The 21,410-nt window shown below is 41.8% G+C and overlaps 1 protein-coding gene across 5 annotated transcripts in view; it reads right to left on the bottom strand.

Annotated features, from left to right (window-relative positions):
- Positions 1-21,410, bottom strand: part of LOC139456172 (RILP-like protein 1) — a 53,752-nt gene extending 32,342 nt beyond the window's left edge. For all 5 annotated transcript variants that reach the window (XM_071237728.1, XM_071237727.1, XM_071237729.1 and 2 more), the window contains exons 1-5: positions 21,003-21,410; positions 4,019-4,169; positions 2,144-2,262; positions 850-1,122; positions 25-203 (exon numbers count right to left, since the gene is read on the bottom strand). In XM_071237728.1, the coding sequence (XP_071093829.1) occupies positions 25-203; positions 850-1,122; positions 2,144-2,262; positions 4,019-4,169; positions 21,003-21,296 (1,016 nt within the window). In that variant the 5' untranslated portion in view covers positions 21,297-21,410. The remainder of the gene's footprint in view (positions 1-24; positions 204-849; positions 1,123-2,143; positions 2,263-4,018; positions 4,170-21,002) is intronic.

Below are 21,410 nucleotides of genomic sequence, written 5' to 3'. Positions count from 1 at the left end.
ACCGAGAGATATCTCAACACTTACTTTGGCTTGTACACAGACAATTCCTCTTCCACCTCGATGAGCTTTGTCTTGAGCTCATTGCGTTCCATCAGCACCTGGCGAAGTTCCTGCATGGTGAAGCGGGGCCGGTTGGGGTCCGTCAGGTCAATGATCATCTTACCCTGGTTGTTGAGACGGCTTGCAATATCCTCCAGCGTTTCCTGCATCAAATTCATGTATCTGATCAATGCCTGAGCATTTCTGTAGCAAAGTAAATAATATTGAAAAATCAAAAGGTTGAATCATGGAAGGCAAAGCACTAAGCACGAACGTTTCTATACCCTGGTGGGATGGGGGGATGGGGGGATGGGTGGGATATGTTTTCAGTCACTTCTCCAAAACACACAATTTTTGGGGGGGGGTCCAGTAATTTTTTTTTAAATTCTAAAACCTGAGGCGAGGTTACTTTTTTTAAAATTCGAAATTGAATTATTTATTTTTTCAACATTTCCCAGGTTCCACCCAGAATATGAAATGGTTTTATGTTATAAGCAACAATCCACCTCGTTGGGACATGATGCCATGCCCTCTACCAAGTCACTGATCACCTGATCCATCACCCAATGATGCCTCATAAGACAACTGTAACAAGTGGGTCATCTTATTCCAAGCGGTGGGGTAGCCAAATGGTTAAAGCCTTCACCCGTCACGCTGAAGACCCGGGTTCGATTCCCCACATGGGTATAATGTGTGAAGCCCATTTCTGGTGTGCCCCGCTGTAATATTGCTGGAATATTGCTAGAAGCGACGTAAAACCCTCACTCACTCATTCCAAGTGATCACAGATGACAAGAACCTCCTGCTCACCTGTGACGCGGCCTCGTCATCTTCGTCGTCGTCTTCGTCCCCGTGGATGCCGTTCCTCTTCCTGCGCACGTCGCGGGCCAGCTTGAGCTGGTCCATGTTCTCCTGCTCCTTGAGGATCTCCTTGATCTTCTCCACCTCCTCCTCCTTCCCCTTTAGCTGTACCTCGATGTCCGCCCGCTCGTCCAGCAACACCGCCGTCTGCTTCTTGTGCGTCTGGTTCTTCCGACGCAGGTCAGAGTTCATCTTTGCTACTCTCTCTAACTGGGCTCCCAGCTGGATGAAAAATACTCGAATTTTGGTTTGTTGTGTAACGCTGAGCAATATCCCATTTATATGATGGTAGACTAGCTAAGCAACAATCAACGCTGTCTGGGTAAGATGACACATATTTAACCAAGTCACAGAGTCTGACCACCTGGATCTAATTGCACAAAGCGATCTTAGCACTAACGTGAACATCACTCCCATATTTTAACATAGACTTATGATAGTCTTAGCGCTAAGATCACTTAATTCGAGTGGACCCTGATGCATAAGGTTATCTGCTTACTCACCTCAATGCTAAATATGAACTAGGCTGATCCATTCAATTTCTAAAAATTGCATTTTCTGCCTTCATATTGTCAATCGTAACCCTCGTAATCCTAACAAATGTAAACGTTTCTATGACCAGAGCTCCAGATAAGCTGTGTATCTGCGTAAAATACGCATCAGAAATTGAGAAATATGCAGTAAAATAAAATCCAAGCGTATCAAATACGCAACGAACATTACAGATACGCTACAAAAATAAAACTTGTTCGTATCATCAAAATATTGTGACGTAACCCTGTGTATTCGATTAGGAAATCAGCAACTTATTTTGAAATTATAAACTGGCATTCCATCAACCTTGCCAAACTCCACAATGACAGTTACATCATGATCGTTTGCCATCACACTTGCTTGTGGAAGTATCGTGGTATTTTTGAGTCCTATAAAGCTCTTGAACCCACACGACACCAGTTTGCAGAGACTAAATGAATAGTGTTTTTAAATAATTAACTTAAATACCCACATGTGTAAAAAATAGTGGGTAACAGAAATTTGAATACCCAGATAGAATTACTGATACCCAATGATTTTAAAATGCATGGGTAAAATATCCAAAAGCTTATCTGGAGCTCTGTATGACAGTGAATAACTAATGTAGTATTGAAATTCATACATTTGTATTGATTCAGTATCAGTATCAATATTAACATTTTATCGATACATCAATATCACGATAAACAAAGATTTCCCAACTACTTACCGCCTCACAATCAACTCCTTTCTGCTCCATCTCGCGTCGCAGTGTGCGGAGCTCCTCCCGCTGTTTGTCTACTGTGTCTTTCAACTTTGTCAGCACTTTGATCTCCTGTTCCTCCGTCTCTGTAGACAGATGCACGCAGTCATTGTCTGATATTCACTGTCTGATATTCACTGTCTGATATTCACAGTCTGATATTCACAGTCTGATATTCACAGTCTGATATTCACTGTCTGATATTCACTGTCTGATATTCAGTCTGATACTCACAGTCTGATATTCACTGTCTGATATTCACTGTCTGATATTCGATAGACATACATACACACATCATTATTGTCCGATGGTGGACATACAAACATATAGACAAACGCACATATAGTCGTCATCTTCTCAACAGAAAGACAGACACACACACCTAGTCATTGACTGATTACCTTGTCCATGACAACCTTATTAACTCATGCTTGTGTTGAAGGACCATGTCCTTGTATTTCTAGTCACGTTTGTGCTAAAGAACAACCTTGTCTATGATGAGCTGTTTCTACTAATATTTGTGTTCATGAACAACCTCTGATGGCCTGTTTCTTTTCACATTAGTGTCCAAGGACCACCGTGTCCATGATGGCCTGTATCTACTGAAGTTTGTGTTCAAGGACAAAGTCTACGATGGCCTGTATCTACTGAAGTTTGTGTTCAAGGACAAAGTCTACGATGGCCTGTTTTTACTGAAGTTTGTGTTCAAGGACAAAGTCTACGATGGCCTGTATCTACTGAAGTTTGTGTTCAAGGACAAAGTCTACAATGGCCTGTGTCTATTCACGTTTGTCTTCAAGGACAACCTTGTCTACAATGGCCTGTATCTATTCACGTTTGTGTTCAAGGACAACCTTGTCTATGATGGCCAGTATCTATTCACGTTTGTGTTCAAAGACAACCTTGTCCATGATGGCCTGTATCTGCTCACGTTTGTGTTCAAGGACGACCTTGTCCACGATGGCCTGTATCTATTCACGTTTGTGTTCAAGGACAACCTTGTCTACAATGGCCTGTATCTATTCACGTTTGTGTTCAAGGACAACCTTGTCTACAATGACCTGTATCTATTCACGTTTGTGTTCAAGGACGACCTTGTCTACAATGGCCTGTATCTATTCACGTTTGTGTTCAAGGACAACCTTGTCTATGATGGCCAGTATCTATTCACGTTTGTGTTCAAAGACAACCTTGTCCATGATGGCCTGTATCTGCTCACGTTTGTGTTCAAGGACGACCTTGTCCACGATGGCCTGTATCTATTCACGTTTGTGTTCAAGGACAACCTTGTCTACAATGGCCTGTATCTATTCACGTTTGTGTTCAAGGACAACCTTGTCTACAATGGCCTGTATCTATTCACGTTTGTGTTCAAGGACAACCTTGTCTACAATGGCCTGTATCTATTCACGTTTGTGTTCAAGGACAACCTTGTCTACAATGACCTGTATCTATTCACGTTTGTGTTCAAGGACGACCTTGTCTACAATGGCCTGTATCTATTCACGTTTGTGTTCAAGGACATTCTTGTCTACGATAGCCAGTATCTATTCACGTTTGTGTTCAAGGACAACCTTGTCCACGATGGCCTGTATCTGCTCACGTTTGTGTTCAAGTACGACCTTGTCCACGATGCCCTTGTCTGCTCATGTTTGTGTTCAAGGACGACCTTGTCCACGATGGCCTGTATCTGCTCACGTTTGTGTTCAAGGACGACCTTATCCACGATGGCCAGTATCTACTCACGTTTGTGTTCAAGGACGACCTTGTCCACGATGGCCTATAAATACTCACGTTTGTGTTCAAGGACGACCTTATCCACGATGGCCAGTATCTACTCACGTTTGTGTTCAAGGACAACCTTGTCCACGATGGCCTGTTTCTGGTCCTGGAGGTTGTCCCGGAGACGCCGGTTCTCGTCCTGCAGTCGACTGATATCCCATAATAGTTTCTTCACTTCACTTTGCCAGTTCTCTTCAATCTGCTCTAACTCCTGAAACCATGGAAACAGTAATATTGAGCTACAAGACAAACCAAACATCCAACGAAGTCAACACAATCCCAGGGTGGTACCAGAGAATCCTGCTGAAAGTGCTGCAAGGCTTACGGTAAACACCATTGGTCACCGTTAGTTTGTCCACAGCTCATTTCAAGACAAGTGGCTTATACAAAATGACAAATTTTAGTTTAAAACAATTAGTCCCCAAGATTGTGACCAGTTGCAAACTAACAGACTTGTAGCGAGTCTATCTCTGAGGATTCTCGGTCATGGGTGGTTACAGCATTCGCTCATCACAAGAAGGCCAAACTCTAATTATCACATGGTTCAAGGTATGAAGCCCATTTGTCCCCTCTTGTGATACTGCAGAAATATTGCGAAAATTGAAATACAACCATACCCTATCACTGACTCACTTTTTCAAAAAGACCAATTTTTAAGTCATTCAAAATCAAGTTTGTCTGCAAAATCAATTAATGATGTTTATCAATCTAGCTGTATCAATAAGTCAATAAATTAGTTAATTTGTCATGGCATGACATGCGGCGTGTTATTAAGTATCAGAAAAGACAAAATGTAATGCAATTATCAGGTGCTTTGATAGACTGCAACAGCTATAATTGTTTCAACCCTCAGATACAAACTTAAACCTATGTCATCCTTAATTGTCAAATTGATGAGAAGCATTGCATATCTTCCTTATCACAATCGTCATGGGACATGTTCCATGTTATGATGAAGCTTAAGGGCAGTCCATCCGTCACCAGTCATCATGTCAAGGACCTGGCAGATGCTGATTGATGTGGGCGCCAGACATGGTGTAACTAAACTGTAGGTCGCGTAATTGATGATTCACTTTACAATTCACTCCATGTCAGTCAGTGAATCAGGCATCCAAGTAGGAACCCTAATGTCTACTAATCTGTACCTCGGCCTGTTGAGCTCAACTGACAGTTATTCATATGCTCAGACTTATAAAAGCCCCAACTGTTGCGAACCAGTTCTATTCAGTGAGTGAGTGAGTATGGTTTTACGCCGCTTTTAGCAATATTTCAGCAATATCACGGCAGGGGACACCAGAAATGGGCTTCACATATTGTACCAATGTCAGGAATCGAACCCGAGTCTTCGGCGTGACGAGCAAACGCTTTAACCACTAGGCTACCCGACCGCCCCTTTTCTGCTACTGAGTTACTAGGATGTAGACTAGCCCACGTCCCCCGACAGATTTCCCCACTGTATGGCGCACAACAGGGCTGGGATGTGTAACTCGGGTACTTGGGCCGGGTTGGTACAGAGTAGGACCCAGGTACCAATAAGACTATCCGGACACATGGTTAGTCACGTGATATATTGTTTGATGACAAAATTATCTATTAGAAGTCCATGGTTACACTTCAAGTCAGTAATGTTCGGATTTCTTTCTGACTATGCACACATTCCTTCTGACTTTCATATGTTTGAATAAAGATAAAACTTCAGTAAACTTCATTGCATACATGACCAGATCGTTTAATAGGTGTATCTACGGTAAGTGCATTCTGATAGTACATGTACTACGGTCAAACAAGTCCCAATTGCAGGTATCCGGGTAGGGTAGGGTAGGGTAGGGTAGGGTAGGGTAGGGTAATATAAATTTGGACTCGTCCCAGCCCTAGTGCACAACCTGGACGTGTAACAGCTGCATCCTCATCATGACTTCAAGCCTGACAGAACAGACACAAGTCCCACGTACCACTTAGCACGGTCTGTGAACAGCTTGGTTAATCAACTCCCAATTCATGTGTGAGACCAATTAGTAGCAGTACCTCTGAGGATGGACTGGGAAATACATTAACCATGTTACATGTATGCAGTGTTCCCGTTTACCAGATATTAACAGTTTTATACTGGCAAAATTAAGCTTGGACCGGTAATTCATGTGACTGCCGGTCCCTGTGGACCGACAAATAAAGTACCTCATAAAGTTTTGTTTTTTAACAAAGCAAGTGGCGATATTCACACATGATTCAGATAAGCATATTTTCCAAATGAAATCAGCTTGTTTGTAACTATCAGGGTTCCCCTTTTATTACTTGCCCGTGAAGAGATCACCCGTTTAATAAACATACGGCTGTATTACACATTGTGTAATACCAAAACGCGTGCTTATGTACTCTCAGAACACGTTTCACGAACAAATATTGAAAACTCTCAACATTCCTTCGGCGTATTCAACGACATTGTGTGTGGAGTTGATAGATCACTGAGAGGAGCTTATGCACACTCGATGACCCCAGCAACCTTGTTGCTAGGCTGACGTCACATGGCATTGTTTCCCCGGGGATCTTGCAACAAAATTCCACAAATTACGTCATCGGGTACAGTGACATGATTGTAAACTTTGAGGTTCAAGGCCCCGTTCCACAAGGCTATCATACTGGAGCATTTTCAGATAAATAGTTCCATTTCTTATGAGTGAGTGAGTGAGTATGGTTTTACGCCCCTTTTTGCAATATTCCAGCAATATCACGGCAGGGGACATCAGAAATGTGCTTCACACATTGTACCCATGTCGGGAATCGAACCCAGGTCTTCGGCGTGACGAGCCAACACTTTAACCACTAGGCTACCCGACCACCACCCCTCTTCTAATGAAACTAGCAAAAGTAAAACGAGTCCTAATCATGTGCACTCTAGAACAGGGTTGGCGGATATTGGACCTTGGCGATATCTGGTGGCCAGCCAGTAATGATTCCTTGTACATGTAGTAATAAAATCTTTGATTCTTCAACCTTTTAAGCAGCAAACAAGATCACCAGAACAGGTACCAGCCTTGATGAACGTGTTTGTCTTAACACATATCAGGAGCTTCAAGAAATTATTATAGCCACACGACACACGTTTTTGAGCCTCGCCTCTTTTCGAACCCCTAAACAATATTGACCACACGCTTACTGACGTAATCAAGGTAGACTCTTCAAAGCCCACTAAAGACATCAAAGTGTTTGCCACTTGCTGCTGAAGTTATGTTGCGAATCTATTAGCTACACGAGGAAAGATATTCAAAAAGTAATGAAAACATACCTCAAAACTTATTTTTTCACTAGTGGACTTTTTAATAAAATTTGATCTGATGAAAATTTTGTATCAGAACAATCATATGTACCAGTTGCTGTCTGTGAACTTCCTGTATGTAATGTCATGTGACTGGCCATGTGACTATAATGTCATGTGACTGTAAGAAAGTGAGTCTTAATCATGTGACAGTAGCAAGATGGCGGAAAAATTAAATTTTAGGGTATTGAGATTGTTATTAGACACGTAATCAGAAATATTTCTAAGGGGCTAGAAAATCCATAACATGAGGATACAATGGCATACCTTCGGCCATGGTTTAAAATCTGTGTAAAAGTGCATTACACAAAACGCAAACTCACAATGTTGATAACAGTGGAAAACATCTTATCACTACTACATCGATCCAACTTCTACACTTGGGGAATGGGTCTTCAAAACTTGATTCACCCAAACCATTTAGTCGTCTCTCAGTTACGCAAGCATAATGGTTGCTGGGAACCTATATTCACACCCGGAATCCCCATGGGCTAAAAAACCCGCCTTACCTTCCATAAAATAACATGCTTGATGTTTTGACAAGCTCATAATGTAACGTCACTGAGTGAAATATGAACCTTTACCAAAAGCATTTATTAAATCATTTTTTACTGTTTCTCCTTGTGTGGGGGCTCATGAAATTCAAAAACTTTGGTTGACATTTCCAAGAGTTATGCTTAAGCATCTTAAGGACCAAAGCAATTAATTTTTAAGATCAGTGTGCTGTACTGTTCACTCAAATTTCATTTTGGCCCCCTGGGGAGTATACACACCAAGCTGCCATATGAGTTGCTAGGATATTAAGTCTCATCCTACCGGGTACCCATTAACTGCTGGGTGAACAGAGGGCTATTTCCCTTACGCCACATGTACCATGTGTTTCAGTGTGGAGCATGGTCAAAGCCTTAGCAACTCTCAGGAGTCAAGCTGTGTGGAACATGGTCAAAGCCTTAGCAACTCTCAGGAGTCAAGCTGTGTAGAACAGGGTCAAAGCCTTAGCAACTCTCAGGAGTCAAGCTGTGTAGAACAGGGTCAAAGTCTTAGCAACTCTCAGGAGTCAAGCTGTGTAGAACAGGGTCAAAGTCTTAGCAACTCTCAGGAGTCAAGCTGTGTAGAACAGGGTCAAAGTCTTAGCAACTCTCAGGAGTCAAGCTGTGTGGAACATGGTCAAAGTCTTAGCAACTCTCAGGAGTCAAGCTGTGTAGAACAGGGTCAAAGTCTTAGCAACTCTCAGGAGTCAAGCTGTGTGGAGCATGGTCAAAGTCTTAGCAACTCTCAGGAGTCAAGCTGTGTAGAACAGGGTCAAAGCCTTAGCAACTTTCAGGAGTCAAGCTGTGTGGAACAGGGTCAAAGCCTTAGCAACTTTCAGGAGTCAAGCTGTGTAGAACAGGGTCAAAGCCTTAGCAACTTTCAGGAGTCAAGCTGTGTGGAACAGGGTCAAAGCCCTAGCAACTCTCAGGAGTCAAGCTGTGTAGAACAGGGTCAAAGTCTTAGCAACTCTCAGGAGTCAAGCTGTGTAGAACAGGGTCAAAGTCTTAGCAACTCTCAGGAGTCAAGCTGTGTAGAACAGGGTCAAAGTCTTAGCAACTCTCAGGAGTCAAGCTGTGTAGAACAGGGTCAAAGTCTTAGCAACTCTCAGGAGTCAAGCTGTGTGGAACAGGGTCAAAGTCTTAGCAACTCTCAGGAGTCAAGCTGTGTAGAACAGGGTCAAAGTCTTAGCAACTCTCAGGAGTCAAGCTGTGTGGAGCATGGTCAAAGTCTTAGCAACTCTCAGGAGTCAAGCTGTGTGGAGCATGGTCAAAGTCTTAGCAACTCTCAGGAGTCAAGCTGTGTAGAACAGGGTCAAAGTCTTAGCAACTCTCAGGAGTCAAGCTGTGTAGAACAGGGTCAAAGTCTTAGCAACTCTCAGGAGTCAAGCTGTGTGGAGCATGGTCAAAGTCTTAGCAACTCTCAGGAGTCAAGCTGTGTGGAGCATGGTCAAAGTCTTAGCAACTCTCAGGAGTCAAGCTGTGTAGAACAGGGTCAAAGTCTTAGCAACTCTCAGGAGTCAAGCTGTGTAGAACAGGGTCAAAGTCTTAGCAACTCTCAGGAGTCAAGCTGTGTGGAGCATGGTCAAAGTCTTAGCAACTCTCAGGAGTCAAGCTGTGTAGAACAGGGTCAAAGTCTTAGCAACTCTCAGGAGTCAAGCTGTGTGGAGCATGGTCAAAGTCTTAGCAACTCTCAGGAGTCAAGCTGTGTAGAACAGGGTCAAAGTCTTAGCAACTCTCAGGAGTCAAGCTGTGTGGAGCATGGTCAAAGTCTTAGCAACTCTCAGGAGTCAAGCTGTGTAGAACAAGGTCAAAGCCTTAGCAACTCTCAGGAGTCAAGCTGTGTGGAGCATGGTCAAAGTCTTAGCAACTCTCAGGAGTCAAGCTGTGTGGAGCATGGTCAAAGCCTTAGCAACTCTCAGGAGTCAAGCTGTGTAGAACAAGGTCAAAGCCTTAGCAACTCTCAGGAGTCAAGCTGTGTGGAGCATGGTCAAAGTCTTAGCAACTCTCAGGAGTCAAGCTGTGTGGAGCATGGTCAAAGTCTTAGCAACTCTCAGGAGTCAAGCTGTGTAGAACAAGGTCAAAGCCTTAGCAACTCTCAGGAGTCAAGCTGTGTGGAGCATGGTCAAAGTCTTAGCAACTCTCAGGAGTCAAGCTGTGTGGAGCATGGTCAAAGTCTTAGCAACTCTCAGGAGTCAAGCTGTGTAGAACAGGGTCAAAGTCTTAGCAACTCTCAGGAGTCAAGCTGTGTGGAGCATGGTCAAAGTCTTAGCAACTCTCAGGAGTCAAGCTGTGTAGAACAGGGTCAAAGTCTTAGCAACTCTCAGGAGTCAAGCTGTGTGGAGCATGGTCAAAGTCTTAGCAACTCTCAGGAGTCAAGCTGTGTGGAGCATGGTCAAAGTCTTAGCAACTCTCAGGAGTCAAGCTGTGTGGAGCATGGTCAAAGTCTTAGCAACTCTCAGGAGTCAAGCTGTGTAGAACAGGGTCAAAGTCTTAGCAACTCTCAGGAGTCAAGCTGTGTGGAGCATGGTCAAAGTCTTAGCAACTCTCAGGAGTCAAGCTGTGTAGAACAGGGTCAAAGTCTTAGCAACTCTCAGGAGTCAAGCTGTGTGGAGCATGGTCAAAGTCTTAGCAACTCTCAGGAGTCAAGCTGTGTAGAACAGGGTCAAAGTCTTAGCAACTCTCAGGAGTCAAGCTGTGTGGAGCATGGTCAAAGTCTTAGCAACTCTCAGGAGTCAAGCTGTGTGGAGCATGGTCAAAGTCTTAGCAACTCTCAGGAGTCAAGCTGTGTGGAGCATGGTCAAAGTCTTAGCAACTCTCAGGAGTCAAGCTGTGTGGAGCATGGTCAAAGTCTTAGCAACTCTCAGGAGTCAAGCTGTGTGGAGCATGGTCAAAGTCTTAGCAACTCTCAGGAGTCAAGCTGTGTGGAGCATGGTCAAAGTCTTAGCAACTCTCAGGAGTCAAGCTGTGTGGAGCATGGTCAAAGTCTTAGCAACTCTCAGGAGTCAAGCTGTGTGGAGCATGGTCAAAGTCTTAGCAACTCTCAGGAGTCAAGCTGTGTAGAACAGGGTCAAAGTCTTAGCAACTCTCAGGAGTCAAGCTGTGTGGAGCATGGTCAAAGTCTTAGCAACTCTCAGGAGTCAAGCTGTGTGGAGCATGGTCAAAGTCTTAGCAACTCTCAGGAGTCAAGCTGTGTGGAGCATGGTCAAAGTCTTAGCAACTCTCAGGAGTCAAGCTGTGTGGAGCATGGTCAAAGTCTTAGCAACTCTCAGGAGTCAAGCTGTGTGGAACAGGGTCAAAGTCTTAGCAACTCTCAGGAGTCAAGCTGTGTGGAGCATGGTCAAAGTCTTAGCAACTCTCAGGAGTCAAGCTGTGTGGAACAGGGTCAAAGTCTTAGCAACTCTCAGGAGTCAAGCTGTGTGGAGCATGGTCAAAGCCTTAGCAACTCTCAGGAGTCAAGCTGTGTAGAACAGGGTCAAAGCCTTAGCAACTCTCAGGAGTCAAGCTGTGTAGAACAGGGTCAAAGCCTTAGCAACTCTCAGGAGTCAAGCTGTGTAGAACAGGGTCAAAGGCTTAGCAACTTTCAGGAGTCAAGCTGTGTAGAACAGGGTCAAAGCCTTAGCAACTTTCAGGAGTCAAGCTGTGTGGAACAGGGTCAAAGTCTTAGCAACTCTCAGGAGTCAAGCTGTGTGGAGCATGGTCAAAGCCCTAGCAACTCTCAGGAGTCAAGCTGTGTAGAACAGGGTCAAAGGCTTAGCAACTTTCAGGAGTCAAGCTGTGTAGAACAGGGTCAAAGCCTTAGCAACTTTCAGGAGTCAAGCTGTGTGGAACAGGGTCAAAGTCTTAGCAACTCTCAGGAGTCAAGCTGTGTAGAACAGGGTCAAAGCCCTAGCAACTCTCAGGAGTCAAGCTGTGTAGAACAGGGTCAAAGGCTTAGTAACTCTCAGGAGTCAAGCTGTGTAGAACAAGGTCAAAGGCTTAGCAACTCTCAGGAGTCACGCTGTGTGGAACAGGGTCAAAGCCTTAGCAACTCTCAGGAGTCAAGCTGTGTAGATCAGGGTCAAAGCCCTAGCAACTCTCAGGAGTCAAGCTGTGTAGAACAGGGTCAAAGCCTTAGCAACTCTCAGGAGTCAAGCTGTGTAGAACAGGGTCAAAGCCTTAGCAACTCTCAGGAGTCAAGCTGTGTAGAACAGGGTCAAAGCCTTAGCAACTCTCAGGAGTCACGCTGTGTGGAACAGGGTCAAAGCCTTAGCAACTCTCAGGAGTCAAGCTGTGTAGATCAGGGTCAAAGCCTTAGCAACTCTCAGGAGTCAAGCTGTGTAGCACAGGGTCAAAGCCTTAGCAACTCTCAGGAGTCACGCTGTGTAGAATAGGGTCAAAGCCTTAGCAATTCTCAGGAGTCAAGCTGTGTAGAACAGGGTCAAAGCCTTAGCAACTCTCAGGAGTCAAGCTGTGTAGAACAGGGTCAAAGGCTTAGCAACTCTCAGGAGTCAAGCTGTGTAGATCAGGGTCAAAGCCTTAGCAACTCTCAGGAGTCAAGCTGTGTAGATCAGGGTCAAAGCCCTAGCAACTCTCAGGAGTTAAGCTGTGTGGAACAGGGTCAAAGCCTTAGCAACTCTCAGGAGTCAAGCTGTGTAGAACAGGGTCAAAGCCTTAGCAACTCTCAGGAGTCAAGCTGTGTAGAACAGGGTCAAAGCCCTAGCAACTCTCAGGAGTCAAGCTGTGTAGAACAGGGTCAAAGTCTTAGCAACTCTAAGGAGTCAAGCTGTGTAGAACAGGGTCAAAGCCCTAGCAACTCTCAGGAGTCAAGCTGTGTAGAACAGGGTCAAAGCCCTAGCAACTCTCAGGAGTCAAGCTGTGTAGAACAGGGTCAAAGCCCTAGCAACTCTCAGGAGTCAAGCTGTGTAGATCAGGGTCAAAGCCTTAGCAACTTTCAGGAGTCAAGCTGCCAAAAGCAGTCACCGATCCACCTACTCCGTGACCAACGATGCTGAACGTCAACTGACACGTGTCCTGTGTGCTGCATACAGGACCATGTGCCATCATATGCTATCAGGTATCAGTGACTTATCTACGAGACCTCAGAGCCCAGCAATCAGCACCAGGTCTGAGTCATGAATTAGATTATTCCCCACATCGGAAATATCAACATTCCCAATTTAGCATTTGTTTAGGTAACAGGATTTCTGATTACCAATCAAGGGTGCCGTTGTGCAAAACCTTAGGGATATGACAGTTGTGAGTCTACGTTGAGGGATGAGAGTTACGATCATCTTAGCGCTAAGATCGCTTTGTACAGCGGTTTCCTGGGCTCTTCTTCCCAAGGCAAGGGAGTTAACTGACTATAAAAGTCCAGTTTCCACCCTTGCCGAACTAGATTGGTATCAATGATTTACATTATGGCTGGACTAACGCTTCTATGCATAGAGCAATCAAATTCGCGTAACGAAATCGTTTTATCACATTATAGACCTTGATTATCGATCAGATTGTCTTGACAGGGCTACGCCATTTTGTTTGAAGCAAATGCAAGTGATACGAGAGGTGGAATCTGATTGGTTCATGGGAGAAAGCCACTTGTGGCGCTGCAATCGAACCCAGGAATTCCAGCCTAGTTTGGCAAGGGTGGAAACTAGACCTTTATAGTCAGTTAACCCCCTCGCCTCGGGAAGATGCCCTGGGCTATAATGGTCATGTGTTAGTTCTGCACAGATGACATGACATAACGGCATAACAGAAACAGAAAACAGAAAATGACTAAACAAATTAGTTTTACATCACATCACCGATTCCAAGGAACATAGGACTACAAAAAAAGTATTTGCTCAAAGCCGTAATGCATCATGAAGCTAATATAATACTTCATAATGTTCAATATTGAATAACAAATATTGAATAACAAAAGTAAAACGCATGATGATATCTCCATACAATCAGTTAGATTTCTGTATATAATAACAAGACACATTAACATCACTTGAACATGTTGTATATATCTCACATATAACAAGATACCGGTATATAAATAATTATATCATAACACATCTCATAGTGTGGATGGGCTGTCGGGTAGCCTAGTGGTTAAAGCGTTCTCTCGTCATGCCGAAGACCGGGGTTCGATTCCCGACATGGGTACAATGTGTGAAGCCCATTTCTGGTGTGCCCCGCCGTGATATTGCTGGAATATTGCTAAAAGCAGCGTAAAACCATACTCACTCACTCACTCACATTCACAACCCACCAGGACACTCAAGATATCCTTATCAAAGGTTGAGTAGTTTACAAATGGATAATGTCAGTCCCTTCAGCTGCAACTGTCACTAGTTATGTGGGTGTGTTTATTTCTGAGTTACATTAGAAGCATCTAGAATACACTAATGAACCATGCTTTCAACCCCTTGTAAAAGAGCACAGTACAAAAACTCAAAATTAGAATATCCATCAAATTGAAATTCATAGCATGCCCACCAAATTGAAATTCAATGAAAGTCCAAATAACAGTATTTGATTTGCAATGTTTCCCCTGAACAGCCAAACAGAAGAACAAGGAAATCGTTTGAACAGCGAGATGAAGTGTCAGTTGCGATTAGTGTATACAATCAGCAGAGGTAGAAATGCTATTGATTCAGAAAAACTCATGTAAAGTATGATATTGATAAACAATTTACTGAGTGGAAGCTGATCAATACGCCACGTGATGTGTCGTCCGTGACTCAGAACCTCGTGCCAGTAACAAGCTGACAAGACCACATGTCTGACATGTTACGTACACATAACACGCCCATCTCTGTCAACAGCCTCGAAACAACACACTTGCCACATCAGGCTTTTGTCATTCGGGGATAAATGCTAATGTTAGGAATGATTGGGATTTCAGGAGCTGTACTGACTGAAGGGGCTGGTACTGTCATGGTACGCTGTGAGACTCACTGATGATGTAATCGTCTAGCCCAATGGAGATGAGCAATAGTTGCAGAGATCCAGATAAGCTGCGTATCTGCATAAAATACGCATCAGAAATGCAGAAATATGCAGTAAAATAAAATCCAAGCGTATCAAATACGCAAAGAACATTACAGATACGCTACAAAAATAAAACTTGTGCATATCATCAAAATATTGTGAAGTAACCCTGCGTATTCGATTAGCAAATCAGCAACTTATTTTGAAATTATTACCAGGCATTCTGTCAACCTTGCCAAACTCCACGATGACAGTTACATCATGATCATTTGCCATCACACTTTCTTGTGGAAGTAACGTGGTATTTTTGAGTCCTATAAAGCTCTCGAACCCACATGACACCAGTTTGCAGGGACTTGATGAATAGTGTTTTTAAATATTTAACTTAAATACCCACATGTGTAAAAAATAGTGGGTAACAAAAATTTGAATACCCAGATAGAATTACTGATACCCAATGTTTTTAAAATGCATGGGTAAAATACCACAACACCAAAAGCTTATCTGGAGCTCTGAATAGTTGCGAAACTTAACATGGCACTGTTGCATGAGATGGGGACTTTCAACAGTAGAAATTCACCTGAATTCTTTGCTAGTCTAAGTAGTCACATGTTTTAATATAAACAGTTTACAGGTTGTGTTTACTTTTGCCTTGTGTTGGTTGACATGGAAATAAATATAAATTTATGCAGCTCATTTTTAAAATATATTATTTGGCATGAGTGATTAAGAGGTTTTTATGCTGCTTTTAGCAATATTCCAGCAATATCATGGCGAGAGACACCACAAATGGGCTCTGGCGTGATGAACGAACGCTTTAACCACTGGGCTAACCGACCACCCCTTATTTGGCATGAACAGAAGTCCTTTGGGTTGATCAGTTAAGTCAAGTCATGTTAGACTTTTGGGAGGGTTTATGAATATTTGATCCCACAGGTTGGTAAGTTAAAATCTTTTTAGAAACCTCCAGTTTAAACTATGTTTCTTATTCATCAAAATGGTAAACTGGAGAGGATAAAGACAGAGGAATAGGATTCAACATGATTTGTTTTTAAGTTTTTAAGATAAATTTTCCATAATTTTTAATTACAGTCTTTTTTTTAAAGAACTTATTTACATTGATAGTGACAGAAAATGAGTCTTTTTTAACATTTGACTTATTTCCGGTTAGCGGAATAAAAAAAGAGAACTGCTTTTCAATTTTTCAATTCTTTCCACATTTCAATTGTTAAGTCGGCGGATTTGTAAACCAATTTTTAACAAAGGTCTGGCCTTTATCATGAGTTTATAGAAGGAAAATATAATAATAAACAAGATAAAGCTGACACTGTTGACCAGCAAGGAAGTTTAGTATGATGTTTACAACAACACACTGTGTTATCTGTGTCCATGGAGTTACTGCTTGGAAGGCCATGTTATCGCTATCAGAATTTTGCTGTGACAACTACCAGAACATAAAATGCATGTACCATATTCACCATAATAAGTGCTCTGGGCACTCAAAGAATTGACAATGAGGAGGGGGCGATTGTTAAAACACATCAAATTATATTTGTTGTCAGTGATCAAGCAGTAGTTAACTTACTTATTTCAAACGTCGGTGAACCTAACATTTTGTAGTTGTATCATCTTATTCAAGCAAATAAACAAAAATCGAAACTATAATTACCGTATTTGCCCTATTAAGTGCCCAGTTCTATTTAGTACCCACTGACCAACTACTAGTCCAATCAGCAAGTACTGGTAAGGTTTTTGAGCGCACCCTACCAAAACTGAAAATCTACATGACAGTCCGTATTTTATTGTGTATATAACACAATCCAGTAGTGTATAAGAGGGTATAATCATGATAATTGCCTAGTAATTATCATAGGAAACAGTTTAGTTTCACTGATGTTTAAACATGTATGGTACTGGTCCAGAATAATGCCGGTTTTATACTTAAAGTGCCACTGAGATACCATGTCAGTTTAACATGGATACCCCAGACAGAAGATATTGACTCCAAGCCGACCACACCTGGTTTTAGCCCTTTAATGCAGAGCATGAGATGAGGTGATATGGGGTTTAACGTCGCATCCAAGATTATTGCACTGATGCCGATTTTATAGTGCTGGCCAACTGAGATACCATGCCGCAGTTAACATGAATACCCCACTCAGACACATTATACTGACTCCGAGCCGACCAGTCCTTGTTTCAGCCCCTTTATGTTGAGTGCCAGACAGGGAAACAACAAGTACCATCTTTTAACGTCTTTAGGTATGACACGGCCAGGGGATTCAACCTGCTGCTCTCTGGGCAGACACTCTACCACTAGGCCGGGAGGGTACAAATGCAGAGTGTTCGGCAGGGTAAGAACAAGTACCATCTTTTAACGCCTTTTGGTATGACATGGCCAGGGCTCGAACCACCGACCTTTTTCCCTCCAGACTCTAGGCTACAGAGGCAGGACTTAGCATAGACTATAAGACAGTGACAGTATACTGCTTAATAACTTGGATGTTTAAGCTGATTTAGTACAAGTTGTCATAATAAAAATGTGTTTCAGTGTTATTGCCTGAAGCCCACATACAGTAACCTGCACATGTGGGACAACTTAATTTATTACTGGTATTGACCCAGGACCGCCTTCGTGGTCTAGTGGTAGAGCGTCACCCCGGAAAGCGGAAGGTCATGGGATTGATCCCCATTTCACCTCACTTTTCAAAAACAGAGAAATGAAAAAATAACTTCTTTCCATTTTCCATTCCCAACACTTTTGATATTAAAACAGTAAAATGTCCCTCCGCCAAACTGCAAGAAAGTCAAGGAATGTTGGTCATACACCTACTGATGCTAAAAGTTTACGGGGGGGGGGGGGGGGTAGATTAAAATACTGTAGAGCAATTTTCAAGAACAGAAGGAACTGCACCTTACTTTTGATGCAGAACAATCAGGGTCTGATGCAAGCAAGCAGCATTAGAAATTGGCACTAGTCCTGTAGTCCTTACCAAACTGCCCAATAGTAATGGTATCATAAGGACTAGTAGAAATTGGCCCATTTTAAGGGTTTTGCTATATGTTATCATTATAAGGCCTAGTGGACAAAAACTGTTAGTTTCAAACCCTGGCTAGTGTTCCAATGTTGGAGGACACTTGGAATGACAGCCCACAATCTGTTATGTATATGTTAAAGAAACCACTGCCCTGAAATGAGCTATGGGCTAGTTTGCTATAACACCTAGTGTCACCGCTGAGAAGGCCTGTAAGCTATTTACCTCATATTAACCTAGATATCCTTTGAACCAGTATAAACTCATAAAAGTGTTTACAGATATTCCAACAGTTTCTCATATTACATTTAGTGCGACTTAAACGGAACCAAAATGTTTGGGATCATGAATATTTGGGGGATATTTCTAGTAGTGAAGACTGAGCACACAATTCATAAAAATATCCCCCAAAATATTCATGATCCCTTACTGTTTTTGTTCAGTATATCAATCATGATGTAAGTAACCATGGTAACAGTGTCAAAACAACATCAAGTTTGAATCCTTAGCTTTTTGGCTGTAATACTGATATTATAAATTTAATTAACAAACAAAACACTGTCTCATCTGATTGGTATAATTTATGACGATTTTAATTATATTTTATTCAAGTAAGGCACTGGTGTATGTGTTGAGTGATCTGCAGAATGCTGGGTACCTTAAAACTCACACAAGACACTTTTTTAGGTGTCTTATATTGCAAGATTAATCAAAACAGTTACAAAATACGAGACTAAATCAATACTTGCCCTGCACTGAAAATTGCATGTATAGGTCTACTTCCTGGTCTTTCGAAGACTTAAAATCTTGAAGTTTGGCCAAGTGAATTTAAATTGTGGGCAGGTAAAAGATCAAGTAAACATTTTCAGAATTGTTAACTTTTAATTTTTGTGCTTGGGGTATTTCATTCTGACCTTCAGGTTTGCTGGCTTCTCGACCTACATCAGGGATTTCCCTGGCCTGTCAGCTGTCCATGCACCTTGCCCAGTTGCATAATCAGCTGATCTACGTCAGTTGCACTAATCTGAGACTGAGAGCAATAACCAGGACCTGACTACACTATGGCTGGCATTGTCTACTGTCAGTCATATATCATCTGTTGTTTGTTGTTCATTGCTATTGCTGTCATGCTGTCATGCCTACAGAAAGATCAAAGTTGAGGTGCAGAAATTTGAATACTGTAGTTCAGTGTGCACACCTGTCACATTGATAGAAGGTTAATAATGTTAGTATGACATTGTGAACAGATGTTAGATCCAAATGATTAAATCGGTAAGCAAGAAGAATCTCTACAGAATTTCAGCATTTACTATCTAGGGGCCATGATCAGTGATAATCATGATAATACTGGGTGAGAATCAAAATTTAATGTCGCATCAGCATAATTTCAGCCACATAGCGAGTTAAATATGGAATATACCAATCTTACCGATAGATCATTATCAGAACATTAAACATGTTACACATGTTACAAGCACAAGATCAGGTTTGGTTTTTTCCAAAAATTAGAGACCATTTTCAGATTTAAAACAAATGAAATAATGTTTTCGATGTATATAATCATGATAACTGTTCTGAATATATAGGCTTGACTAAATTAGCTTGTAATTGTGTTTTGTAAATTAGCTCCTTTGAACGCATGCTGGAAAAGCTTCAGTGGGTATTTACGCGTGTTTGTTTTATACATTTGAGTTTTTCATTTAATGCATGTGTTTCTGTATGCAAGTTAATTGAAAGTAATTGGGTTTTGAATATTTTGGGGGGTATTTTATGCAAATATGCCACTTATCTGTAGCTCTGCACTCTCATCATATCCTGTGCTAAAACTAACAGAGCACAAGCCCTGTGTACAAGTTCTGACTGGAAAGAATTTCGGCTACCAAAGAGACATAAACTTGTTTTGAGCCAGCATGCTGAGAATTAACTGTTTGCTAATGTTCAGTCAAAAGTATTTGGGAAATATGAAAGGTTGACAAATATTATCCAACAAGACATCCCAAGCAATCAATCAGCCACAGAAACCAGCCCACAATGTCCCATTTGCCATGCATAATGAACTGCATCTCGATGTGTTAATGAACATTGCTAGTGGACTATTGATCCAATGTGATCAAAGACAGAGATTGGGAAGGTGTAGGATACTATTGATCAGTTAGTCTGTGCAGTTTGTTAGCGGCCATCTGTCAATATGCAGTGCCAGTCTGTAATAATAGATGGGGTTGTTTAGTGAATTCAAAATAATCAATGGTTGTGAAACAGTACAGATGCAATGATTCATGGTGAGACTCTGAAATATTTCATAGTTATTAAATGTTCAAACAATTTATCATGTCTATAAATACAGCCATGAGAATTATAACAAATAGTTCTTATCAATTTGCAGATTACTTCAAACTACTTAGTGAAAGATTCTTATGACAAAAATAATGTTTGTTTGTCATGTAAAAATCTGTTCTTTATGAGAAAATAGAAGAATTAAGCCAGGTGATCTGTTAAGATCCTTAATACAAAATAACCTTCTGAGAAATGATTACTTTGAGCATGGGTAATTACCTGTCAACAAAATAATCATAATTAAAAAAGAGCAGGCGCTTCATAAGGAATAAGACATTTCAAAAAATATATTTATCAGTCTGTGCCTTGGACATGTTTGACAACCAGATAGATTTTACTACTTCCTGCCCGTTTAGAACCTGGCCATGTCAGCAAGGTTAGGACAAAACAAATAAGACTTAGCTGAGAGAAGTTGAAGTAAATTATCAGTCTGTAAGACCTGAAGTTTTTATGCCAGAATTTGTTTCTTAACATGTCGTGTCTGTTTATCATGGGGTTTTTTTATCAAATATGAGACATTTGATTAATGATATTGTTTAATGTTCATACATTCCAATGCTCGCACCTGTGAACATAGGGTTTAAAATATCTTCAAGTAGGCAAATGTCAAATAGGGTTGTTTGGAAACTCTGAAGCCGTCATTATTATATTATATTTTACCTTTAAACACGTTAACCAGCTGTCAACATTGTTCAAAAGGTGTTGATTGTTACCTCAAACAGAAATTGTGACCTTATTCGAGATAATCTGACAGTTTATGATATCAGCATGTCAAAGGTTGTTTGTATATTCATAATCATCAACTTTAATATAGTATATCTGTAGCATCTGTCATTGTCAGGCGGTGCCTTTGATCTTGTGGTCATATTTACCTGTTCAAATCTTGCCCTTTCTTGAGCCTTGCCCGCTTTTTCTGCCTTTAAATTATCCACAAGAAGCCGAAGTCCATTTATCTCGTCACTCTCTGTCTCAAAACGACTTGCGAGTGTCTCTAATTGTTCCAAAGCCTTGATCACTTTTGGCATCAAATCCGTAACGGCATCAGTTCCGTACGTCGTGATGAGTTTATCAAATTCTTGAGCGATTCCGGCAGCCTGGTCATAAACGTCGGTGACCGAAATGGACGGGTCGCTCGACATACTACGATCACTGAATTGTCGCTCCATTGGTTTTAGTGAGGGAAGTAAATTCCATGGCAGTCTTGACTTCAACAAGGAAACGGTGTCTTGACAGTTATCATGCTGGCTGATTGGAGATCACGAGCTTCGAGTACCTGCCCA

Source organism: Haliotis cracherodii, unplaced genomic scaffold (assembly GCF_022045235.1).
Source record: "Haliotis cracherodii isolate W230 unplaced genomic scaffold, xgHalCrac1.p SCAF_11, whole genome shotgun sequence".
Lineage (NCBI taxonomy): Eukaryota > Metazoa > Mollusca > Gastropoda > Lepetellida > Haliotidae > Haliotis > Haliotis cracherodii.
This window is presented reverse-complemented; position numbering and strand designations above follow the sequence as displayed.